Here is a 19,512-nt window from a genome sequence, read left to right on the forward strand (position 1 = left end):
TTTCTATGATATCTGCAAACTGTCACAAATTCTAACAGAAATTAAATATTAAGGATGTAATGTGATCATGGCAAGCATGATCCAGGATGCCTGTTGTGCTTCCTCCAATGGTAGAGCCATGGAGATTGATCCATAATAATAATAATACGATTTTAATTACAATTCTGTAATACGCAAAGAGATGGAGCCATTTTGGAGTTTGGAAGATCATTATTGTAAAAAATACCTAACAACTTCTAGAACAACTATACTAAACATCTTTTGTGTTCCTGGAAGAAAACCAAGTCATACGAGTCTGGAATGACATGGGGATGAGTAAATGACAGACTTGTCCATATTTGACTGAAGTCTGAACAATTCAGATCTTCAATCAAACAGATTCTTTTAAACCCTAAGCTGTGCCGTGTCATACAAACTCTGATTCTAAGAAACTCTACTAAAAAGTTAAAGGATTAGTTCACTTTTTAAAAAACTTTTGCTGATACTCGGTCGAAACGCTCGGTCATTTCAAAAATAAATAAAAAAGTTTAAGTTTTATAAGCACAAACGCTCGCCTTGCTCTGTTCTGTGATGCGCGTTCGTGATGTCACGTAATACGCAATTACGTTGAAAAGGTCACGCTTCACCGAGTCAGTGTTTACAAATGTGCGGAAGGAGGACCATATACACATATTCAAATGTGTTTGTGTCAGTTTATCGTTTAAAATGCCCATTGCGTGTGCGTATCCTGGGTGTTGTAATATTTAAAAGCCTAAAAGAAAATTTTCGTCAGGATAGAAATTTTTTACTTTTCATAGAAGCGTGACCTTTTCAACGTAATTGCGTATTACGTTACGTCACGAACGCGCATCACAGAACAGAGCAAGGCGAGCGTTTGTGCTTATAAAACTTAAACTTTTTTATTTATTTTTTAAATGACAGAGCGTTTTGCTAGATCAGATCCTTATTCATCGTCTGGTATCGTTTAAAGCCCTTTGAAGCGGCACTGACACTGTCATCTGGACTTTGAACCGTTTGGTCGCCAGTGAAGTACATTATATGGAGAAATGTTTTCATCAAAAACCTTAATTTCTTTTCGACTGAAGAAAGAAAGACATGGACATCTTGGATGACATCGGGGGGGGGGGGGGGGGGGGGGGGGTTAAATTATCAGCTAAAGTGTTTTTAAAAGTGAACTAATCGATTAATGCAGCAAATCTTCAAGACCAAGACCCTTATGAAAATGTAATGTGTGCCATTTCTGATAAAGTAATGTTTATTGCTGTATCAAAAACTCGACTGATATCAAACACGTCTCGTCTCATTCTTGTACCTTTCCTTTCTCCGGTGAAGGGGACGCAATCTTCTCTGTCTTTATGGTCCATAGCTTCCTTCTCCAGATACTGCAGGAGTTTGTCACGGTTAAAAGAACCGGTGGCCCCTTTTGTGGTCTGGTCCTTCTGCCTGAGTCCGGCTGGCAGCAGAGCATTCTGGGTAATGGATTCAGAACAGATGTACCAGTTATAGTATGAAACACAAACTTTACAATTTCCCCACCAAGTTACATCTAATTAAGCATTCACTTCTTGAAAAACTATAATTTGCATTTGTTTCCTAATGATCATAGATCGATCTGAACACAGAATGTCAGAATTGTGTTGTTAACGGACAATTTTTTTGCTTAATAGGAAAACAAACTGCTGAGATATTTTTGCTGAAGAGGATGCTCTTGTGTTTGGGAACAAACTTGAGCTCGGTTTGTTCGTAAACAAACAAACAGAGAGTTGTTTATCAGAGGTCTTAACAGAAACTCCAGAAAGGCAGATTTACACCGTTTGGAAAATGGCTATTTTTACCAGTTTGATAAACAACTGATTTCTCAACACCATCAGCAGTTCAAACATACCACACCCATAATCACAATAGCATTATTGTGAATTACATCATCACCATGTTATTGGCAATTTACCAGAAATGACAGGCTGATTGTTTGTGTCTGGTTTTTATAAGCTTTTTTGCTCTGCATACATCAAAATATAAAATTCCCGTCTTTCGGACTGATTTTCCACACATGTATTACAAGTGCTTCAAGAAGGGTTAGTATATTTTCAACAACGAAAATTATGTCATTATTTACTCAACCTCAACTTGTAGCTTTCTTCTGTGAAACATAAGATATTTTGAGAAATGTCTCAGTGTTTTTTTTATAATCCACAATATAAGTCAATGGACATCAAAACTGATACCAACATTCTTCAAAATATCTTCTTTTATGTTCCACAGAAGAAGAAAAAGTCATTCAGATTTGGGGGTGATAAACATCAATAACTGATCCCTTTGTTTTGAGCAGTGTAATCAAATTCTGGTATATCTCCATCCACTGCAGTAACAATGTTAGAAATCAACACAAATGCAGGGAGATACTTCTACAACTCTTGAGTTCATCATTTTGCTAATGCCTGTTTACTGAAACCATCAAACAAATTAAAAAGTGTCATGAACCCAATCTTTATGATTTGCTATATGAAATGTGGCCATTAAAACAAACACTTATTCCTGTCCGGATATTAACTATGACCCACGTTGCAAGTTTTCTTTACAGAAATCAATGAATGAAGCTTAGACAGATTTTGTCAAACTGTCGGAAAGAGTGAATACAAGCGTGTCGTCTCACCTCTGGGTCGATCTCATCTAGAGCACTCTCTAGCTGTTTGAGCTCCTCCTCTGACAGCTTGTCCAAAATCTCATCCTCATCGATCTCCTTATACTTCTCCAGATCTTTCTTAAAAGGAAGAGCCATGATTCACACCGTCCGTCAGAGAGAGACTGTGGTCCAGTTTGATTGAGTGTCTGCAAACAGAAAAATGTGTTATTCAGGTAACTAACTATAGAAATGTGAACAGTTCAACTAACTTGCACAGCAAAATATTCTTCAAACTGTTACCATGACAGAAGACCTGATTGTAAAAGAGAGTAAACTAACATCTGGTGTAGCGCCCGTTGTGGCAATGATGTGGCCCGTTTATGATATTAAATAATATTCATTTAATAAACACATGCAAACATGTCCACCCATCAGAATAAAGGCCTTTTCACATGCAATGAACTATGTACGCTAAATACATATTTATTGCTGTTAAAATCTCACTGCTATGCAAGCTTCCAGTATATGAATCTCTCATAGCAAACTGTGGTAGTAGCAAACAAAAGTCGCACACTCAAATATTCCGTTGGACCGCCTTCAGCTTTGATTACAGAATGCATCCATCGCAACATTGTTTCAACAACCTTATGCAACATCACAACATTTATTTCCATCAAGTGTTGAATAAATTTTTGTATTGACTATGGAAGAGTGGAACCACTCAGTCTACTTCAGTACATCCCAAAAACTTTCAACGGGGTTAAAATCAGGACTCTGTGGTGGCCAACTCATGCTCCCTGAACCACTCTATCACAATTTGAGCCCCATGAATCTAGGAATTGTCATCCTGGATTATGGCCATGGGATACCACTTCAGAAATAAAATAAATAAAAAAGCTACACACTGCATCAGTAAGGGGTTAAAATAATTGTTGCCAAACATATCACATGCCAAAAACATTAATAACTGCAATAACGATCCAATTATAGACTATTAAGTATTTGCTTGTTTAAATACAAACTGCAACATTTTTTGGGGGGGCCGGTCGGGCAGTGTATTATTAACTATAGTAAACATAACATTTAGTATATTAAATTAAACCATAACATTTTAGTAATGAGTTCCAGAAGTTTTAAATGCCTTAGTGTAAGGTGGATTAGATCATTATTGCTTTGTTCTGTCATATAACACGTCAAGATTAATTTTGGACAAATCCACACACTGTGCTGCACCGGAAGTTGAAGCAGCCACTTAAGGGGCTGTCACACACCGATCGTTCCATTGACTTCCATTCATACCAATTCAAATGCGGGAGACAATAACTACTTACAGAACACTTTACATACAGACTAACATTACATAACTCGCTTTACAAAACACAAGCAGATTTTTCCACTAATCAATGAGAGAGCGAATGTTTACTGAACTGATAATACGTGTCCTCTGTGTGATATCCGACAAATGTTCCCCATGTAAGCCTCCCTCTCATGACCTTTAACCTCAGGATAAAACTTAATTTTCTTCATCTCATTCCCATATGGAAACACCTTGACCTTTGAACTTCACTCCCCTGTAGAACTGCACCATCTCCAAATTCCTCAGCTACTTCACCAGGCTGCTGTGTTTCAGTAAAAATATGAATCATCATCATTGCTGTCCTCTTGAGTGGAACAAAAGTAAAAAAAATAAAACATTTTTTGATTTTTGGGGTGCGAATTGCGATTAAGGTTGTGGTTTTAGACAGGGAAGCCTAAATAAAGCCTTGCCAGCTCAAGTCAGCCATCAGACCCATAAAACGTGAGGAAATTGCAGCAGCCAAAAATACGGCAGGAATAGCTGATGTCATTTATTCAACAATTCATGAATAAATAGTAATTTTTGCCCATGACTCAGACTAAAAACAGGGCACCCTAAAGAAAAATTTGATGTTGCCAAAGTATATAATGACAAACCCTAGGAAATACCACAGCACAAGATTATAGTTTATTCACGGATCCTGCAATTACAGAATTTCCTCGTTTCAATTACAACTCATTTACTTGAGCTCTTGACTGAGTAATGAAACTAAACCTAGCAGTCAACGCTGTTGAAGAGTTGAGAGTAAATGTGAAGCTTGACAAAAGCTTTAAATCAGACTGTGTCATGGGAATGAAACGCTGTATTAATGTTGGATGGTTCTGTATTTAACCAGCACTTGTGCCAAAGCCGAGAGAGAATTCAAGCTGTGCATCGATTCATCAGAGAACTAGCATGTTTTTTTCATGAAGAGTTTTAAATCCAGTGCTACTATTGCATTGAGCCAAACGCAATAACAAATCACAGCAATACTTTACGTTCAACTCAATCTAACTTATGAGTGCTTAATAGAGAAGTAAATAGACTTTCGCTAATGCTAAGAAAACCAGTGTTAAATCCGGTAAAATACCATTGGGCTTCTCAGCAGGATTGGTGTCAGCTTATTCACCTCATCTTAAGACTGTGTTAAGACCCTCGCAAGGTCAACAACTTTAACTTTTAGTTAAACAAGCAAAAGCTGCATTATGGACATTACATATAGCAGCAGCTGACTGAAGAGCTAATGCATTGATTTGAAGGATTCCCTATATTCACATTTTTCTTGTCACTGTTGGAGACAAAGGAACAGTTAAACCAGGGGTTAGGCTAATGTGGCTTAATGGCTAAATGGTGCTAAAACTGGAACGAATTTGGTATCCCTTTTGATCCTGGGCTGCCCCTTAGATCAAACCAACCAAGATCCTTCTTTCCATTTCCTGAACAGTAACACCTCCAAATGCAAAATGACTCTAAGTGAGGATACTCATAATTAACCAGTTAACCAAAAGTAAGAATTTTATGAATTTTGACAGATCGGTAAAACGGTTTAAAAAGTAATTTTTCAAGAAACATGCTGCATGGTTCAAAAATATGCTATAGCCTATAGATCAAATTCAGTTTTTGAGAAAAAAAAACGAAACCGATAAGTCGTGTACAAGTCACATTTTATAACATTAATGTAAAATACCAGTAACTACAGAGAAATCATCAATGTAAACATCATCCTTTCACAATTCACATGCGCAAAAATATGCTTGGAAAAAAAGTGTAACCTTTTGTTTGGTTGACTTTTATTTTGATAATGAACAGGCTGAGATGTCAAGCTAACAATGCTTGAACTAGCCTAATATGTTGTGTGCGCGTCTGCGCGATCACTTGTTTCCGTATAAAAGCGGAACTACTTAAAATACTCTTTTTGGTCAAATATATTTATGGTCATACAGATAAGGTTTACGTTTATAAAGAAAACAAACCACTATCTGTCATCTCAGTTTCCTTTCCGTGAACTTGTTCTTGGAGCGCGTCACAAAAATGACCCGAACTCAACATAATAGGCTACTCGTCGTCGTACAGTTTTTTTCCCTTCCGTTTTGTGAATCTGTTAATCAAGTGAAATATATTTTGCATATTTATTCTTGTGACTATGTATGAATCCTCACTTATCCATTCTAATTTATATGAATTCTAGGTTAACATAATCTTGTTGTTTAACGGTTAATGGTTGGTTAACGAGCATTGGTTGTCGGTTTATAGGGAAAAAACTGAAATAATCATCCCTAATTACGCATGTTTCAAAAGACTAGTTTTTTGTTTTTGTTTTCAGCTTTGAGTGAGTGGAGTGTGTTGTTTTACACAGGGATGCTATAGAGTCTAAGTGGTACTTGCTAATGTACTCATTTAGTGGTGCCGAGTATTTGAACGAAGCCTCAATACTAGATTTTTAACTTTGGTACTTGCGATCTGAATTTTGTCTGGGGGTGCGATCTTCCGACTAGTACCACATACCAGTACAATCTAGCAATCAGCCACTAGAAGTACCATCACTGAGACTTTTTCACCACTCTTTCTCTTTAAATAAAAATTTAAAATCTAGTTATGTTAGTTATTCTCTGTGATTGTCCATCAGACAAACAACATCAACGCCTCTTAATCCGGCAGACAGACAAAATACAGAGGAAGCCAGTCCTGCTCTGTAAGTGCATTACGGGACAAATCCATAATAAGGATGAAAAGACACAGGGTAAAAGGTCAGAACCATGACGGAGACGAACATCAGCGAATGTTCTGGAGCTCAGAATGACAAGATGTATGACACTTCCTCCAGATTAAAAAAATAAATAAAAAATGTATCATCGTTTAAAAATGAGTTCAGCTCAAATCTTGAAATTAGTTTACACAACCTTTACTTAATGTTACTTTCAAAGTTACATTGTCTTTATTTACAGACAACATTTGTATTGTTCTGATGCCTACATTGTTGTAGAGTTGTAGGTAACACTCTACACGAAACCTTGCATGTGATTTATTTATGTAGTTTATTTACTGAGGCATGTAGTCAGGTCAAGGTGGTTGGTTTATGATTTTTTTTTTTTGGCATCTCCATGTAGCCTAGTCCTGTCCAGAATGGCAACTTGGCATGTCTAAAATGTAAACAAGCTCTAAAAAGCTATTTGCTGTTGCACCATACACAATGTACACTGTATTCTGAAAAGTTTTGTTCTGTAATGTTGTTTATTTTTACGTGTGCTTTGATGTGCAAAAATGTATGAATTATATGGACTCCTTATATCAGTTGGTTATTTGGTGTCCTTTTGGAGTCTCCAGGTGTCCTTTTTTTGGAAAGACATCTAAATATACCATGAAAAAAGCTTGCAGAAAATACCGTTTTGTGAGAATCATCCTTCAATCTGAAAGTTTACTTTGCTGGATATAATAGCATACATTTTCAGCATCATTACTCCAGTCTTCAGTGTCACATGATCCTTCAGAAATCATTCTAAAATGCTGATTTATTTATCAATGTTGGAAAGAGTTGTGCTGCTTAAAGGATAATTCCGGTATTTAACACCTTGAGTCTATATTGTAGTTTGTTTTGGATGAACAAGAGTGGTGGACAACATTTTTTTGACAATGGTTCCTCTCTCGAGTTTTTGACTATAATAGAATTGGCCATGGAGCCATTTAACATTGGAGTCAATGGGCATGTCCGAAAATGTCATTAAAACAACCTTTAACATTAGTTTTCAAAACTGTGCAACTCACCGAGTGATTAGTGATGTTAGTTGATGTTCCCGAACCAAAAAGTGTTGCGAAATACAGTTTCTGTCGTGTTTTATACTTCATTTTGTAAAATCCCATTGAATTCTGTTGAAGGACTGAGTGCTCGTTAATATCAGGTTAATATAAATGCGCTACCGGTAACGGAAAGGGGGCTGTTTACATTTGGTCGATGTAGTATTTTTGCTCGCTTCCGTTTCTCATAAGGCTAGCGAGCAGAGCAACTGTGCTCCGGGAGAGTAAGCGAAATAAACAAACAAAACCTTCATTAATTGTTACTTGTAATATGAAGTTGAACTCGACTGTGACCGTGAGTGTCCCGCGAGACATAAACATCGCCATCAAGTGGTCGGGAGTGTGCTAACGCTTCAGATTCAAATATTGAGCGGAAGTTACACGGTTGTGAAGTGTCTGAAAAAATAGTTCCACTATAGCAAAATAAACGGATTGGAATCATATATTGCGACGATATATTGTTTATAATCATCAACGAACACCACTAACCACTCGGTGAGTTTAACAGTTTTGTAAACGAACATTATTGGCTGTTTTAATGACATTTTCGGACATGCCCATTGACTCCAATGTTAAATGGGTCCATGGCCAATTCTATTATAGTCAAAAACTCGAGAGAGGAACCATTGTCAAAAAAATGTTGTCCACCACTCTTGTTCATCCAAAACAAACTACAATATAGACTCAAGGTGTTAAATACCGGGAATTATCCTTTAATATTTTAATAATCTGTGATCATTTTTTTCAGGATTCTTTGATGAATAAAAAGTTGGGGGGAAAAGAACAGCATTTATTTTAAATATAAATCTTTTGTAACAATGTACACTACTGTCAAAAGTTTGGGGTCAGTAATTTTTTTTCCTTTGTTTTTTTTGAAAGAAATGAATACTTTTATTTAGCATACTTTTTTTTTAAACAATCTGATTTCTGAACGATCATGTGACACTAAAGACTGATGATAAATCAGCTTTGATCACAGAAATAAGTTTTATTTTATTTAAAGTATATTACAATAGAAAACCATTATTTTAAATTGTATAATTTTTTTCTGTATTTTTGATCAAATAAAAGGCAGGCTTGATGATCCATAAGAGACTTATTTCAAAAACATGAAAAATGTGTTTCCAAACCTTTGACCGGTATTGACCACAAACTTATAGGGTGTATTATTGACTTACTGGTGTCAATATTGGTTCCGTATTCACTCAAATTAAACTCAAAAGAGGAAATGTGAGGATATCTGCTTCATTACTCTAGAAAGGGAAAAAAGCTAAAATTAGCTGTGCTTCTGACAGTGACAACATTGAGAATCTTTTCTTTGATTCGTTCTCATCAAGCACTTCCTCTGAGAGACAGAGACAGAGGGCTTATGGAACCCAGATGGAGGGTGGGTTTTGAAATGTTTATTGTGTAAGAGGTACATCTAGCAATCATTACTTTAGACAAATGCTCTTTAAAGTGCCATTTCAGGAAGAGAGAAAAAATCATTACAAACAAATGTCCAGCCTTCAAGGAGGATAGATAGATAGATAGATAGATAGATAGATAGATAGATAGATAGATAGATAGATAGATAGATAGATAGATAGATAGATAGATAGATAGATAGATCATAGGGCCCTGACAGTGATCGTCGTTTTCACTAATAACAAAGAAATTATGACATAAAAAGACTCCGGAGCGGTTGAATTCATCCATCATCATCTCTGAAAGCTGCACATGTTTGTTTGGGAACAGTTTTCATTCTCTCACCTTCATAATGCCTTTGCGGAAAGTAAACTATATTGTGTTATAGTGTGCATTAAATCCCATGAGTCAGTTATGTAAACCACGCAGAGTCACGCCCCGGGTGAAGACCACACCCGTTATAACGAGACACAAGAGCTCACATACTGTACAGCTGCGCTCGCTTGTGCGGGACAGCTAACTTATAAATAACAATAACGTTACACTATAAACATACAATTAAGCAACAGCCATGACCTGCGCGAGACCGCATTATCATCAGCATCAGCGCGTGCACGCTATAGCCTTTGCAATGCTTAGAAACGGATCTAAATTAAGCATTAGCATTCATATTATCATTATATTCAATCATTTACAGTGTACACATATGGACAATAATACAAAACTTCTTAACGTTACGCAGCCCCTTTTTAATAACTATCAAAACGCCCGAAAGTCCTAATTATGTAGCCTATTAGGATGTAGTAATCATATTTCAAATATACATTATGCGATTAAATCCAGCTATATTGCAATACAACCATGAGAAATCAGACTAATTCAAATGTGTGTGTAGTTTTTACAGTAGGCTACATGTATCATTTACTATGATGCGTGCCCATATCACATATGGTCTCAAGTGTTACCTTGATCAAATCAGTGAAGCATGTGTTAATTAGTTTTTGATCATGTATCCGTTTCGACATATTACGAGGTATATATAATAGGCTCAGTGTGCAATGCTTATCAGATCATTTGATAGTTTTGGATCATTGTAATATCATAAACTGTTGGCCCATCTGCTCACGCTCATACGGATATCAGCGCTCGAGCGCTTAGCCAGCTAACTCCTGAACCACACAAACCTCTACATTTATGAACTCTACCTAAATATAACCCTCACGCTGAGAGAGGACGAAACATATTTCTTACCTTTGAAAAATTCCTGCAAGTGTTGTACCCTTTATTGACCTATTCTTGGTCGGAAAGCAAAGAAATTCCCGCACCCGTCTTCACTGTCTCAGCCCAAGGGCGGTAACACAGGAAACCAGACACTAGAATTGCCCTGATGATTGACATTCACAACAGCTAATCGGAATGTAAGAGCACGCCCATAAAGCATTGTTCCCGCCTACCAGAAGCACGCAACCAATCAGAGATTGTAGAGTTTTAGACGTACAAAGGAGCTTGGAATATGAAGTCCACTGATGGCGTCATTGTTATTGCGCGATTGTGTCGCTATTTAAATTGAATAATTTGTTTATTGTTAATTTATAATAATTATTGAGTATTTCATTAGTTATTTAAAATATTTTCATTATATTGTTCTGAATTGTTTTTATTAATTAGTAACCATTCTATTGTGTGTGCTATTGTTAGTGCTATTATTGTTATTAAATGAGAATTTCTCAGGTGGGCTCAAGTTCAGATAAATCAATCTTTTTTTTTTCTTTTCTTTTTTGAGTATGCAATCCTTTTTTAACAATCGAAACATCCAAATCATTCCTTTACAAAGAATAAGATACTTGTGAAGACCTGCAGACAAACTGGTAAGTTCAGTGCACACACTGCTGAATGACGTGTCACATGACATACTCCACCTGAAATAAAATGTCCTCTCTCTGTTGCCAAAAGTAGCCTATAGTATAGAGAGATGCTGCATGAAGCACAGAGCTCACACAGAAGTCAGTATTAAACCAAGCAGTTTTCTGTTGGTCAATTTGGTGAATGCGTGACCAACTGGACCCTGTTGTGCAATCTGTGCGGGGAAATCTTTCCCCCTCACGCAAAACATCCTATGCATGCTCTAATTGAAATGACTGGAACATGCCTGAGAAAATTTGTACAGTGGTGGTAAATGTGACCGCAAGTCGGCATGAAACAGAAATGTGCCATTTAACAACACTTGTTCCGACCTTCGTGGACTTCGAAGGATGCAGCTTCTGAATTCCTGAGATCCCACAGTGTACAGTCGTGTGTGTGTGTGTGTGTGTGTGTGTGTGTCAAAGGTGAGGGAGAGCTTATCAGTAATCAGAGAATATCAGGGCTTGTCCCAAAACTGTGTGTTTTGCAGTCATGGCCACACGAGGGCTTTTGAGCTTGACAAGACATTTGAGACTTTTGTTCACTTAATGGGACACACTTGACATTGTCTACCTGAAACCTTCAAGGTTTTTTTTTATTAGAGATTTACCACCGGTTTCCCCGGAACCAGGGAACATCTGTGCATATGGTGTATTAACCATATGGCAAGCAGGGACACCACGTCCAGGGGGTACCGTGCAAATGTATTATTTTATTTTTTTTCTCCAGTAAGACAAGCAATGAAAATAATGTGTTGTCTTAACAAAACAAAAAAAAATAATGCAACAGTGTAGAAATGTTCATAGTTAAGGGAAGAAGGAGGCGGGAACCAGCAAACGTTTAACATAAAACTTGAATCCAAAAATAAACAAACACCAACACAAAAGTACATGTAAAGTACATGTAAAGCAGACCTGCTTCTCTCTCGTCTTGCACTGTTGTCACTCCTTTTATCCTTCTGGAGCTGAAAATTGTGTGGAAATTGTGTTCAACTAAACAATATTGAGATAGAGGAACTGGATTTAAAACATTTGGATTTTATAAAATGTTAAGCTGATCACTAAAAAAAAGGAAATTAATCAAACAAATTAATTTTAGGCTTACTATTTCGGTAAAAATCCAGAGTTATCATATTGTACATTCCATATGTAACTTATTTAGCATGTAAATGAACTATCTAATGGTTTGCTTAGTTGGGGACATTTAATTTAATATTCAACGATATTATTGATCTGCCTGCATTGACACCATTATATGAGAACTGAACTGAGCTGGACAATGACATCACGGTTTTCTCCAGAGCGGCTATATAAATGAACTAAATTAATAACTTTTTTACCACAAAAATGAAACATCACTGAACTTAGGCTACTTAAACTCGACTGTGACGCTATTTTCTTCTGGAGACAAACTTTGTTGCATTATTTTCCTGTTAATCTCTGTAAAGCTGCTTTGAAACAATCTGTAGCCTATTGTAAAAAGCGCAATACATAAATATATGTGACTTGACTTGGCCTGACTATAGTCTCGCATAACACTTCAGACTGACTCCATCGCTGCTTTCATTGGCCAAGGACCGCTGACATGTAAAAGCAACCAAGTTAGTTTTGTTCAGCATCATGTTTAGGGGCATGACAATATAACGTTGATGTCCCTAATAGACCGGCGTATAAAACTCTTGGACGTATTTAAAAAAGTCTATGCTGCGAACTTCCAACGCATTCTCACACATACTTTTGAAAATCCATATAGTTGATCCTGATAAGCACTCATTGTCACAGTTGTAAACATGATGGCTTTGTTCGTCCATGAGGGGGTTTGGCATCACAACGGCTTTGTTTCCAGGCATATCGTTAAAGAACGCAACACACACGTCTCCCGGAAATCCTGTAAATTCAAACAGACATATGATGCCTTCGAAACTCCTGAAGTGTTTCCAGTTAAGTGTGCCAATGTTTTGCTAATTTAGAAGAATGTATGTTATTGTTAGTTTAAGGATAGTTACGGTGACAAGTGGTGCACGCAGCTTGATTTGAGAGCAAATAACTCCTTTGTTGCACTCTTACAGCAAGTGATTTTGTATAACATAGCCTACTATTGGTAATATGTCAACAAATTAGTATGTTAGCAAACTATTGTTATTCTAATGAAAGTGTTCACATTGAGTTTGCATGAACATTTTAAGTTAAATGTATGAATTAGTGTACTCAAACATTTCAAGTTAAGTACAATTAAAATGTGTAAGTAGGCCTACAAAATAAAATTCTGCTAGTTCTGCTTACTTAAACTTTTAATTTCGTAACTTAAAAAAATTTGAGGCAATTGATTGATTGGGGTCAGAGAGGTCTCTGGGTCTGTAAAATTCAATTTTATACAACATAAATGACGTGTTTCCATGTCAGTAGGCTACTATAAAACAAAAAGTTAGAAGTATGCTGTAATGTTTTTTCATTTTAACAATAACCCAATAGTGAAATTATAAAACACTGTGCTGCCCCCTTTACTCACTTTCCTCAGTAAGCAATTGTATATGATCTTCATTGTGGGGACATTTGTTTCGGGCAAACCTACATGTTTTTCTTTTGTTTTCAAATAATCATATTAAATCATCTTTAATTTCTTAATGTTAACAAATAGTAAATTGCTAATCACACAAATCAAGATTTGAAAATTTGTCAGGACCGAGATATAGGCTGTGCGGGCCGAAAACTGCACAGTCAGTGAGAACTCTTAAAATGTCTAAATATCGTTCATAAGTCCAAAAAGTAAATCCAAGACAATCCATAAAGTAATTTCAAACTGTAAAACTCAGATTGTTCAGATTATTCATACCCTTGTTGTGAATACCCTGAAACAAGACACGGGAGAAAACAACGACACAGGATACAATGGTGGAAAAACTGAAAGTGAAAAACAATGAGGACCTCTAGTGGTCAAAACAAGTCCAAAGTCCTGACAAACTGTTCACACGTCCCACATTTTGTAAAAGGGTTGCAAAAATTGCAAATATTATAGAAAATAAATTGTCTTTCTTCTTTCCACCAGATGGCACAAGTAAATCCATTTGACCGGTTAACAAAGTATTGTTCAGCACTAATTTCAGAGAATCGACAAACATCAAGTATAAGCTTAATTCATTACTTTCAAAAGATTATTTTGATGTTTCTGAAAGAAGTCTCTTTACTCACCAAGGCTGCAATTATTTTATTAAAAACACAGCAAAAACAGCAATATTGTGAAATATTATTACAATTTAAATGAATGTGTTCTATTTGAATATATTGTAAAATGTAATTTATTCATAATGGCAAAGCAGAATTTTCAGCAGCTATTTCTGCAGTCACTTTTGATCAATGTAATGCTTCCTTGCTGAATAAAGGTAATCATTACTTTAAACAAAAAAAAAACTTACTCACCTCAAACTTTTGAACAGTATATTTACAATATTTAAGAATTTTCCACAAAATGTTTATAAAAAAATATTTTTTACAGAAAAAAACAACAACAATAATAATACAATTAATAAAATAATTTTACTATTCAAATGGTTAAAATTATGTGGTTGACTTTTTTACACCTACTTCAGCTGCAGTCCGGCACTTTTTTGGGTTTAAAAATATAAAAAAATACATTTTTGAAAAAAAACGTAACCAGCCAGTGTTCAAAACGATCTGCTTGCCTTACCTCGATTCAAAACGGTAATCTTGTAATAATGATTTTAATTCCAGTGGTACTGGTGGATTTCCGCGGGAATTTCGAGCATGTCTTTGCGTCATTACGTCACTTCTGTACACATAGAGAAGGAGTCCCCGGCTAGCGTGTGTGGATGATGGAGGTGGAGATTTAGCTTAGCACTTGGTATGGCGGATCCCGAAAGTTTAAAGCGACAATCACCAGTGACAACTGGAGATTCACCAGTTGTAAACCCCAAAGACTTCGGACTTCAGATTGGCTACAGAAAAAATATATTTTTCACGTTTTGACGTGATATAAGCAATCGTTAGATTTAATCAGCACGATATAGCTGCAATGCTTCCCCCCACCCCCCGAATTAGTGAATGAACAAAAGTGAATGTTACTTACTTGTTCAGATGACATTTACCGATGAAAATTCTAATGTTGACACTTTCAAAAGGTATACTCTGACATTGCTGATGACAGTACAGTATCCACAGCGACGCGACATGTTCTCCTCAATACATTGTGTTCATCCGCGCTGTTTCATGCCGATTTACTACCCACGCCCAGTTAATAATTCCGCGAATAACTGCAATTGCAGATTTCTAACAGAGATGGCGACAAAGAGGAAAAACGACGGACTGCAGCTTTAACTTCAGTAGCTTATTCAATTAAATTCAGTGTTGAATGTTATTGTTTCCCCTAATCAGTGATAAGGAAAGTTACTTTTAATAGTAATTTATTAAAATATTGCATTACTCTCTAAACAAAGGTAACCAATTGTGTTACTAGTTACTTTTTATGGAAAGTAATGTTACATTACTTATGCATTACTTTTTCTTACCTGGGCTGGGCTGGGCTTCTTCTTTTTTTTTTTTTTTTTTTTTTTACAATAAACAATCTATTTTTGGCAAATATAAAGGCCCTTTCACACCAAAAGTGAAATGAATCTGAGAAAATGCACATTGCTGAGGCTGAAGGAAATGCAAATTTACATCTGTACAGTAGAGGGTGCAGATTTTCTGTGCTGCCATTCTCGATTGCAGAAAAATGCAGGAGAAAGTTCAACACTCTTCACAATTCAGCAATAAAAAAAACACTAATCTGATGTTTAACCATAAGGTATTTTTTGCTTATTTGTATGGTTGAATTGGATCATCAAAAGTTCAGCAGCAAAGACAGTAAGATTCAATACATAAAGTAACTATTTGTTTTATTTAACTTTTAATTATGGCAGCTCAAATGGGAAATATTAATAATAACTCATAACTTGTTATGATTCATTATGAATATTTGGGTCAGTTAATTGGATTACCTTGATGTAGCTAAATTAATATTACAATCAATGATATTCATAAATATTCATAAATATTATGAATTATGCGATGAAAGCACTAATATTGACATACCTTGACTAATGCCACTGGTGAATATATGAATAAATTACAACTTATACAGAATAGAGAAGCTCGTGTAGCACTTAGGTGCAGCTATGATAAATATTATATTAATGCACAAAGATCTTAATTGGTCGAAGATAGACTGTTGTATTCACTGTTAATTTTCATAAGAAACATTTCCATCTCAAAATTGCCTTCTGTTTTGTTCAAGCATCTTTCTTTTAGTGTAGACAATCATCAGTACAGTACCAGACATGCAACTAAAGGCAACTTCACCTTACCCATAGCAAGAACAAATGCCATAAAAAACACTGTTATGTTCAGAGGTATGAGGGAATGGAATAAACTGCCAAAACATATCATGCTTACTAACAATGCTAATAAATTTAAATTAAATGTAAAACAGCATCTATCAAAATAATACATCTGACTGTTTATATTTATTTATAGATGTGTGTGAATATGTACGTACATGCACATGTGTAGGTATATTTATAGGCGAATGTGTAGAATGTGTTTTTATATGTGTGTATATCTCATGCCCGTATGAGGGTACATATGTACGTTGATATGTGTATACCGGTATGTATATGTATGTGTGTATGTGTTTGTGGATTTACCTTTTTTATTTTTTATGTACATATTTTTCAGGACCCCAGGAAGAATAGCTGCAGCATGGCTGTAGCTAATGGGGATCCTTTCAATAAAAACTAAAATGAATCAGTTCGAAATTTATTCTAAGAAAATGGTATCTTTCATGGCCACGGAATTTTTTTTTTTTTTTTTTAGCATGTACAGCGTGGAGAGCATGTACCGGTAACAAGATCAAGATTGTAAAATAGACTTTGCTTGCAAGCAGAACCAAATACATATATTGTGCACAAGTTGTATTAAGTCACGAACACATAACTAACATACAAATGGGTAAATTACTAAATTACACATACATGGGTAGATGGTTAAAGTGACAGAATGGAACCGGAAGCAGGAAATGAAACTATATGGAAAATATCCATTTAACTATGAAAAGAACCATCAGCTTATCATTTTCAGAGCACCTCATTAAATTTATACTTGCATGGCCTGTACTTGCATCCTTTCTTGGAAAAGGATGTTGATGGCTCAGAGAGTGTCAAACATTGAAGTTGCATTCATTTTCTTCTCCGTTGGTGAAGAAAATATGATGAACTTGCATGGTTAGTTCAACTCTGTTCTCGTGGCTGGGCCGGAGCTCTGGGCCGGAGAGGACACACAGAGCAAATTGTGAGAGTTGCGATGGACTTCTTCTGCATTGAATGAAGATGTTGTGCCAAAATCCTGAGGTTGTCCTTGATTCTGTTGTCGTTGAGAGAGCCCTCTCTCTCCTGAATGAGCACATGGCTGGTTGTGGAGTCAAGGCCCGCTGACCCGAACCAATGAGAGAAAGCCAAGAGTCAAGTCATCTTCATTTATATAGCGCTTTTAATAATGTAGATTGTTTCAAATCGGCTTTACAATAGTAAACGGATGATTTAAGGTAATGAGATAGTTTTGGCTTTATAGCGGTTCTTGAATAATGTTATTTTCCAGCTAAAGTTAGTTTTGATTGATTCACTTCCGTCGCAAGGATCATTAGTTATTAAATTAGAGCCCGCTAAGACGACACCGTTCTCTCTACACAGACTTTAAACGCGAACCTGTGAGAAACGCTGATGGCGCTCACGTGCGCATCAAGAATTAATTCTATAGTTATGCGCATTTGAATATTTGTGCACAGGTTTGTAATTCCCCACAAACCAAGCCTTAAACTACTTGTCTGGCCTCAAAATTTTTATACAGAATTTGTTCACTTCGGGGTTGATACGCAAAAACGAAATTATCCCGACAACGCTTTATCTGTAGAGTGGCACTTCAGCACTACGTTGTCATCGGGTCCAGGTGAAGGTCCTCCCAAGAGAGGGAAGGTCTTGTGTTTTGGCCATTTAAAGCCAGACAAAGGTCCCACCCTTCAGGGTTGGCTCAACCAATAAGAAAGGGGGAATTTCTAAGCGGGAGATTTCTCTGTGGGGAGGATTTATGACGCTGTCTCAAGTGTGCTCATTTGCATGTGCAGCTGGATTTCTGATGAAGAAACTAAGAAAGATTATTATAATACTAATATGTTGCGCAGCTATCGGCATATCATGTACACAATCATTTCGATCTTCAAAGTACCAATTTATAGAGACCCAACATGGTATAGGTGACCATTAATTCTATTTGTGAAATATGCATCAACAAAATACTAGTATTAGAAGACATTACACAAGACAGTAAATCATTCACAAAATGTTCTGGGATGCATGCTCATTTATAGATCAGTTCAACGATAAATGAATGCAGGAAAGTCTGTTTTAATGTCTGTAGGACTATGGCCGAGGTCCTGACCACATTGTTAACACCAATAAAACCAACTTATCTGATCGTAGTCATGCTAACCAAAGACCCTTCTGGCCCTTGTTGGGGGATGGGACCACAGTGAGTTTTAAATATTATTTGTTAACTAATTGTGTCTGATTTGTCTCAGTCGTTACAGCAGCTTTGCTCTGAGTTTGCATTTCACTGATTTATTCATTTTGAGGAATACTGAATCTGTTTTTGTGCAAGCGAGATGAATAAATGCATGCTCACATTTAGTCTAGAACTACAATAACCATCATGTTTACACAGTGCACACCCCAGACAGCAACATAGTGTCGTCCCATATCCGTGCCACATCTGGTACATGTGGATTCAACACTTACCAGATGTGGGCCGGATCTGAGTATAAATACAAGCCGAACATAATGACAGACAGGTGCAGATAATATGTAATCATAGGAACAAACGAGGAAGAGGTTAAGGAAACAGAGCATGGATACAGGAACTAAAGGGAAAAAAACAAAACAGAATATCAAAATAAGAGTCCTAATCATGACAGCTTCTGCATTTACTCTCAACTTACGTTACTTATTTAAAAAGTAACTAATATATTGTGGCGAGCAGGACGAGGTCGAGGGACGTGAGAGAGCGGCGCGAGACCGGTGGTGTGATTACTGATGAGCGACACCTGCGCGACGCACCGGTCTCGTATCTCTCACGGAGGATGCTCGCTGCCGGCCGCCTGGGTGCTGGAGGTGCGGCTGCAGTCCGTGAGGGAGTGAAGAAGTCGCCGCCGTTCGCCGTGGGCCGGAGCCTGCTGCCATCCGCCATGCTGGGGAGGAGCAGGGAACGGGGAGTCCTGCTGACTCGAACGCGGTAGAGCCGTCGCCATCCACCAGGCGGTGGAGGAGTATCAAGCCGTCCACCGAGGGCTAACCAGCGCCACCGCCAGGCACCCCGGAGAAGATCACCCAGCTGGTGGAGGACCAGATGAC

The 19,512-nt window shown here is 36.9% G+C and overlaps 1 protein-coding gene across 1 annotated transcript in view; it reads right to left on the bottom strand.

Annotated features, from left to right (window-relative positions):
- Positions 1-10,566, bottom strand: part of tmod2 (tropomodulin 2) — a 32,483-nt gene extending 21,917 nt beyond the window's left edge. Inside the window, exons 1-3 of the mRNA XM_079620985.1 lie at positions 10,410-10,566; positions 2,654-2,829; positions 1,313-1,469 (exon numbers count right to left, since the gene is read on the bottom strand). Of these exons, the coding sequence (XP_079477111.1) occupies positions 1,313-1,469; positions 2,654-2,779 (283 nt within the window). The 5' untranslated portion in view covers positions 2,780-2,829; positions 10,410-10,566. The remainder of the gene's footprint in view (positions 1-1,312; positions 1,470-2,653; positions 2,830-10,409) is intronic.
- Positions 10,567-19,512: the final 8,946 nt, after the last annotated feature.

This window comes from Phoxinus phoxinus, assembly GCF_949152265.1.
Source record: "Phoxinus phoxinus genome assembly, chromosome: 8".
In the NCBI taxonomy this organism is placed as follows: domain Eukaryota; kingdom Metazoa; phylum Chordata; class Actinopteri; order Cypriniformes; family Leuciscidae; genus Phoxinus; species Phoxinus phoxinus.